This window comes from Benincasa hispida, unplaced genomic scaffold (genome assembly GCF_027475165.1).
Source record: "Benincasa hispida cultivar pf3 unplaced genomic scaffold, pf3_genome.v1.1 HicScf692, whole genome shotgun sequence".
In the NCBI taxonomy this organism is placed as follows: Eukaryota; Viridiplantae; Streptophyta; class Magnoliopsida; order Cucurbitales; family Cucurbitaceae; genus Benincasa; species Benincasa hispida.
The window spans coordinates 2262-10193 of record NW_028326814.1 but is presented as its reverse complement, the minus strand read 5'-3'; the positions used below and the strand labels follow the sequence as shown (position 1 = coordinate 10193).

At 41.7% G+C, this 7932-nt stretch overlaps 1 protein-coding gene across 1 annotated transcript; it reads right to left on the bottom strand.

Annotated features, from left to right (window-relative positions):
- Window positions 1-4439: 4439 nt before the first annotated feature.
- LOC150030015 (uncharacterized) lies at window positions 4440-7598 on the bottom strand. Its single transcript, XM_090310162.1, has 2 exons — window positions 4829-7598; window positions 4440-4699 (listed from the first exon to the last, which is right to left on the bottom strand). The coding sequence occupies exons 1-2, from the start codon at window positions 5748-5750 to the stop codon at window positions 4440-4442; spliced, it is 1182 nt and encodes a 393-aa protein (XP_090166288.1). The 5' UTR covers window positions 5751-7598.
- Window positions 7599-7932: the final 334 nt, after the last annotated feature.

The following is a 7932-nucleotide window of genomic DNA, read 5'->3' as shown; positions in this document are numbered from 1 at the left end:
AAACATGTAAATATACCGATGGGCGTCTCAAGCAACTTCCTCTAAACATAAACATTGATAACTACTCTTAAACATCATTAAACATCATTATTCCCTAGTCGAGAACGAGCATATATTGCTCTAGCTCCCAACGTCTGTTACCGGCCAAGAGACCCATACTTTGGCCTCTCTTTGCTGGTATATGGCCTAGGAGACCCATACTTCGGCCTCTCATTCAGAACTACTTACGTGCACGTGGAGTTTTCTAAGTACCGTCAACACCTTAGGTACTATTACCCAGATACCTTCTCCGTGTCCTTCAGTATTGGGTTATTTCCTAGTATCAAATTAAGTTTCATTGCATGCCATTTACACAAAGACTCATTCCATCATAGCCTTCCTACAGAACACATCTTCAACATAGGAACTTAACTTTTATAATGAATTCACAACATACCTTGGCATGCGTTAAAACATATACAAGTTGGAGAAGATACACTATGTTATTCATTAAACATTTGTTGCTTGAGGAAGTATAAATTCATCATCAACATCACTGTAACTTACATGGTCCTTTATGCATAAGTATTGAAAGCATTAAGTTCATTTTAGTCATCCACAGCTTGTCGGGGCTCTGAACGGTTTATATGCCTCTCCTAGCTCTTCTTGGCATGAAATGACATAATTCTCGGTTAGATTCCTTAGAATTCTCAGCAAAATGCCTTAGATAGTTTGTTTACTAATGAAACTTTTATTAACAAAATCAACATTACTAGCGAGATGATCATCATGAGTGAGATCACCTTCATGAGCGAGATTTACCATTCCTAGCGAGATTTGGCACTTTCCAGCGAGATTCAGTGCAAAACCAGCGAGATTTCCGTCCTTAGCGAGATCCACCTCTCGCTCTTTATAGTGAGCTGCTTGCTTAATCTTCCTAAGCAGCTGCTTGTTTGTGCACAAATTTCCTGTTTTAACTTAAAAAATTCATAACTTAAAATCCAAGACTCTTTTTAAGAAACTTTCTTCTACAAACTTGTTTAGAATTGAGTTAACTTTCTTACCTTAAAATATCAGCCGAAAATTTCTTGTAGTTTGGCCTGGAGCTTCCAATCTTCACCCCGGGCCTTGATTAATTCGAGAATCTGCCCCTTCTGCAAATTCCTCACTTTTTGTTCTTCTCCTTTTGAGATCTTTCTCCGGCAAAACAACCTCGAAAACTAGATTCTCCCAGCTTTCAAATGGCATCGATCTCACTTAATTTGCTCATGTCATTTGCCAAAACCGAGCTTTTAAAGTTCCGCTTCCATTTATTCTTCCTGCCGCCTCTCGTGTTCAATGGTCAAGCCGCCACCTCATCCCGCACTTAGTGTTTCCTGCCAATTCCAATTAGTGAGCTCCTTCAATTAATTTGTTTTTCCTTCCCTTCCTTTATAACCCCTGTTAGTAAGCATGGATCTCCACTTATCAAATAATTAATATAACATTCCTTTGGCTAAACATGCTTATATAGAAAACTTAGAGTTCGGGGTTTACAATCACCTCCCCCTTAAAAGAAATCTCATCCTTGAAATTTACCTGATATATCATTCGAAAAATTGAGAATATCTCTCTCATTAGTTCTTCAGGTTCCTAGGTTGCCTCTTCGATTCCATGATTACGCCATAGTACCTTCACCAAAGGAATTGTCTTATTTCTGAGTACCTGGTTTTTTCCTATCTAAAATCTCGATGGCCTCTTCCTCGTAAGATAGATCTCCTTTGAGCTGTATTGGTTGTGCTGCCAATATGTGCATAGGATCAGACACATACTTCCTTAACATTGACACATGAAATACGTCGTGAATACAAGTTAGCTCCATAGGTAACTGCAATCTATATGCTGCTGGACCAACCCGTTCCACAACTTCATATAGTCCAATGTATCGCGGACTTAACTTCCCTTTCCTCCCAAATCGGAGAATTCCTTTCCATGGGAACAATCGAAGAAATACCCGATCTCCGACTTCAAATTCTAGTTCTCTTCTTTGCTTATCAGCATAGCTCTTCTGTCTATCACGAGCCACCTTAAGATTATCTCTGATAAGCTTCACATTCTCTGTTGTTTGTTGAACTAATTTCGGACCCCATAACTGTCTTTCTCCGACTTCGTTTTAGCATACTGGGGTCCTGCAAGGTCGGCCGTACAACACTTCATAGGAAGCCATTCCGATCCTAGAATGGTAGCTATTGTTATATGCAAATTCGATCAACGACAATTGCGTATCCCAACTTCTTTTGAATTGTAATATTCAAGCTCTTAACATATCTTCCAGTATCTGTATAGTTCTTTTCGACTGTCCATCAGTTTGTGGATGAAAAGCCGTACTGAAATGCAGTTTAGTGCCCATAGCCTTCTGTAGACTAGGCCAGAATTTTGAAGTAAACCTCGAGTCTTGGTCTGACACTATCGACACTGGGCTCCATATTGACTGATTATCCTATCTACATAGATCTTAACTAGACAGTCTAGTGTAAAAGTAACTTCTACTGGTATAAACTTGGCCGTCTTGGTTAGTCTATCGACTATTACCCAAATGCCATCGTATCCCGAGGGCGTCCTAGGCAATCCAAACAGAAAGTCCATTGTCACATGCTCCCACTTCCACTCAGGCACTGTGAGTGGGTTCAGTAATCCTGCTGGTCTTTGTCTCTTAGGTTTCCCTGTTGACAGACTAAACATCAATCAACATATTCTGCTATGTCTTTCTTCATCTCAAGCCACCAGTAAGATCTCTTCAAAGTTCTATACATCTTGGTGCTCCCTGGATGCATAGCATAAGCAGAACTATGTGCTTCTTCCAGAATGGCTTGCTTAAGCCGTAGCTTATTAGGCACACACATTCTTCCCTCCTTTTCTAGTACATTATCCGCTCTCACTTGAAAGTCAACTCTGATTCCCTTACTTACATCATTAGCAAACTTCTGAAGATCAGGGTCTTTCAACTGATCCTGCTTAAGGTCTTCTACTAAGGTAGGTCTTACCTGGAATGTAGCTAATCAATCCTCCTGACTGTCCCACTGATAAGGCGGTTCTAGAATTCTTGAATTCCTACAATAGCATTCCTCTCATTGAGCCAATAATGGTCCTGGATCCCGAGGATTTCCTACTTCGTGCATCCGCTACAACATTAGCCTTACCAGGGTGGTACTTGATGGAACAGTCATAATCTTTGATTAGCTCAATCCATCTTCTTTGTCTTGGATTCAACTCTTTTTGATCAAAAATATATTTTAAGCTCTTGTGATCTGTGAGTATTCTACAACGCTCTCCAAATAAATAATGTCTCCACAACTTCAGAGCCAAAACAACTGCTGCCAGCTCTAGATCATGCGTAGGATAAATGCTCTCGTGCTTCTTAAGTTGACGAGATGCATATGCAATCACTTTCCCATCCTGCATCAGCAAACATCCCAATCCTTGTCGAGACGCGTCACAATAAATCTCAAATTCCTTACCTGGAACAGGCAAGGTAAGCACTGACGTTGATACTAGCCTCTGTTTCAGCTCCTGAAAAGCTCACACTCTGACAACCACTCAAACCTCACGCCTTTCCTGGTCAGGTTCGTCAATGGAAGGGCTATCTTAGAGAAACCATCAACAAACCTCCTGTAATAACCTGCCAATCCTAGGAAACTGCGTATCTCTGAAACAGTCGTGGGTCATTCCCAATTAACTATTGCTTCCGTCTTTTGGGAATCTACACTAATACCATTTGCTGAAACAACATGCCCGAGAAATACAACCCGATCTAACAAAAAATCACATTTGCTGAACTTAGCATACAACTGCCTATCTCGCAGTGTCTGCAATACTATCCTCAGGTGGGTCATATGATCTTCTCTACTGCCAGAATATACCAATATATCATCAATGAATACTATCACGAACTGGTCCAAGTAGGGATGAAATACCATGTTCATAAGTCCATGAATACCGTAGGGGCATTTGTCAGTCCAAGTGACATTACTAGAGATTCATAATGTCCATATCTTGTTCTAAATGCGGTTTTAGGAATGTCAGCTTCCTTCACCTTCAATTGATGATAACTCGATCTCAGGTCTATCTTTGAAAACACCGTGGCTCCTCTTAGCTGATCAAACAAATCATCAATGCATGGTAACGGATATTTATTCTTAATTGTTACCTTATTCAGCTGCCTATAGTCGATACACAATCTAAATGTACCATCTTTCTTCCTTACAAATAACACTGGAGCTCCCCAAGGCGATACACTAGGTTGTATGTATTCCTTGTCAATTAACTCTTGCAGCTGAACCTTTAATTCTTTTAACTCAGTTGGCGCCATTCTGTACGGTGCCTGCGATATGGGAGTTGTTCCTGGAATTAAGTCAATAGTGAACTCCACTTCTCTATCGGGTGGCAATCCCGATAATTCCTCAGGAAATACATCCCGAAACTCATTTACCACGGGGACATCTTCTGTGTTCAGCTCTTTCCTTTGAGGCAATCACTACGTGAGCCAGATAGGCCTTACATCCCTTACTCAACAGCTTTCTAACTTTCACTGCTGATATTAGACTTTCCGTAGTTAATCTTTTGCTTCCTACCAGAACTGCGTCTTGGCCACTTGATTTTTTTAGCATTACTTCTTTCTTGTAGTAGTCCACTAAAGCACGATATCTACATAGGAAATTCATCCCTAGGATAGCATCAAACTCTAACAAATCCAAGGAAAGTAAATCAACATAAAAGTCCTGACCATTGATCAACATTTCACAATGTTTATAACATTCCTATACTATTATCACATAAACATAAGTAAACTGTCCACATAATATGACATTACCGGTCACAACATCTGGAGACTCCGCTGCCTCCTGGTTTGTCACGGCATACACTCGCCCTTGTTGCTGGGGTTGACCTACGACACCCTTCTGCTTGGTACCATTTGACTCTTCGTCTCGATTTCTAGCGCCCTTTGGTTGGTTAACTGTCTGGGAGGTTGTCTGCTGTGCTGTTGGGGCTTCCCTGTTCACCCGAGGACAGTCTCTCTTGAAATGCCCTGCTTGTCCGCATTGGAAACATACCCCTCTGCCATCATAGCATACTCCAAAATGCCTCTTGCCACAACTAGGGCACATCGGTTTCCTGTCTGTGCTGGCTATCGATTCACCAGCTCGTGGTATCTCTGGTCGGCTGACTGCACTGGTCAAGGGTCTCGATTTCCTCTTCTTGGATCCTTGCCAACTCGTACCCCTGAATTGGCTTCCACTAGTCTGAATTGCAACTGGAGGTCGGGATCCCCTGTCTCTTGGTCCTACTACAGCCTCACTGCCCCTTTGCAGCTGCTCATCATCTGCCAAACTCCGCTCGACTCGTGTCGCCGTTTCTACTAACTGGTTAAAGTCTAGCCAATTAGTCGTAGATGTCACCAAAGTTCTAATCTCTTTCCTCAAACCTTGTTCAAACTTCCTGCATCTATCTCTTTCCTCAGCAATAATCGGTAGAGCATACTGTGATAACTCTATAAATTTCTGCTCATATTCTGCCACTGACATCGTTCCCTGCGTCAATCTGAGGAACTTATCCCTTTTCGCATCTCGGAATGAGCTGGGGTAATACTTGTCTTCAAAGGCCTTCCTGAACTTAGGCCATAACATCGCATCTGTACTAGCTCGTCTGGCGGATATCACCTTCCACCATTTCTCCGTTCCTTTCTGTAGTAGAAAGGTGGCTAATCCTACCTTCCTGTCTTCTGGACAGCTCATAACATTGAAAGATTTTTCAACTACATCCAACCATAACTCGGCTTCAGCTGGGTCCACTATACCTTCAAATGTCACAGCCCCTAGGGCTTTAAACCTCTCAATGCCATATTTCTTCTCTGGGTCGGCTCGTACTGAGCCCACACTGGTTGCTAACCTCTACGCTATCCTGTCAAAAACTATATCTTCTAGCTGGGAATCTACCCTTGTCTGGAGAGTACTAGACTCTTTCTCAGACGTCACTTCCTGGCCCACTGGATTGTTCACCTTCCTCTTTCCACCTGATGGGTCCTAACTAACCTCCGGGCCTCTATTGGTAGGGTCAGTATTCCTGCCTCCTATCTGCCTACTCTGTCTGTCACTTTGCCTCGGCATTCCACCTATTACAATGTACACATGTTAGGGACTCACACTTTATGGACTTAGACTTCTGCATGAACTTTCCCTCTTATTCCCAAAACCTTATGCTCTGATACCAACTTGTCACACTCCTTTCCAGATTACCCTTTTAATCTCGAAAAAGATGTGACGGTAGCAGTTACTAGCCCTACTATCAGCACTTACCACCTAAGCTTTCTAACCTAAACACCAACCTGTTAAACATTATTAATGTACGCATACAACATGCCTCCATAAGGTTCTACATAAGATTATATAATCACATGCAAATAGTCATGACACAACATCTACAGGTAAAATATTTACAGTTGGGCCCAAACATCACTAACAAAGCCCTAGTCCCTCTCAAAACATGTGTACATAGGCAGACCATCAACCTAAGTTCTTCTTGACAAGCCGGGCCTTTCAGTGGCAAGCAACAGCAGGATCAACCTTGAGGAATTTGGCCGCTACCTGGAAAAGGAAAACATAGAAAATCTGTGAGCTAGTAGCCCAGTGAGTGACTATAGAATCATATTAACCATGCATTACATTACTATAAACATGTAAATATACCGATGGGCATCTCAAGCAACTTCCTCTAAACATAAACATTGATAACTACTCTTAAACATCATTATTCCCTAGTCGAGAACGAGCATACATTGCTCTAGGTCCCAACATCTGTTACCGGCCAAGAGACCCATACTTCGGGCTCCCTTTGTTGGTATATGGCCTAGGAGACCCATACTTCGGCCTCTCATTCAAAACTACCTACGTGCACGTGGAGTTTTCTAAGTACCGTCAACACCTTAGGTACTATTACCCAGATACCTTCTCCGTGTCCTTCAGTACTAGGTTATTTCCTAGCATCAAATTAAGTTTCATTGCATGCCATTTACACAAAGACTCATTCCATCATAGCCTTCCTCCAGAACGCATCTTCAACATAGGAACTTAACTTTTGTAATGAATTCACAACATACCTTGGCATGCGTTAAAACATATACAAGCGGGAGAAGATATGCCATGCTATTCATTAAACATTTATTGCTTGAGGAAGTATAAATTCATCATCAACATCACTGTAACTTACATGGTTCTTTATGCATAAGTATTGAAAGCATTAAGTTCATTTTAGTCATTCACAGCTTGTCGGGGCTTTGAACGGTTTATATGCCTCTCCTAGCTCTTCTTGGCCTGAAATGACATAATTATCGGTTAGATTCCTTAGAATTCTCAGCAAAATGCCTTAGATAGTTCGTTTACTAATGAAACTTTTATCAACAAAATCAATATTACTAGCGAGATGATCATCATGAGTGAGATCACCCTCATGAGCGAGATCATCCTCATGAGCGAGATTTACCATTCCCAGTGAGATTTGGCACTTTCCAGCGAGATTCAGTGCAAAACCAGCGAGATTTGGCACTTCCAGCGAGATTCGGTGCAAAACCAGCGAGATTTGGCACTTCCAGCGAGATTCAGTGCAAAACCAGTGAGATTTCCGTCCTTAGCGAGATCCACCTCTCGCTCTCGCTCTCTACAGTGAACTGTCTGCTTAATCTTCCTAAGCAGCTGTGTTTACGCACAAATTTCCTGTTTTAACTTAAAAAATTCATAACTCAAAATTCAGGACTCTTTTTAAGAAACTTCCTTCGACAAACTTGTTTAGAATTGAGTTAACTTTCTTACCTTAAAATATCAGCCGAAAATTCCTTGTAGTTTGACCTGGAGCTTCCAATCTTCACCCCGGGCCCTAATTAATCCGAGAATCTGCCCCTTCTGCAAATTCTTCACCTTTTGT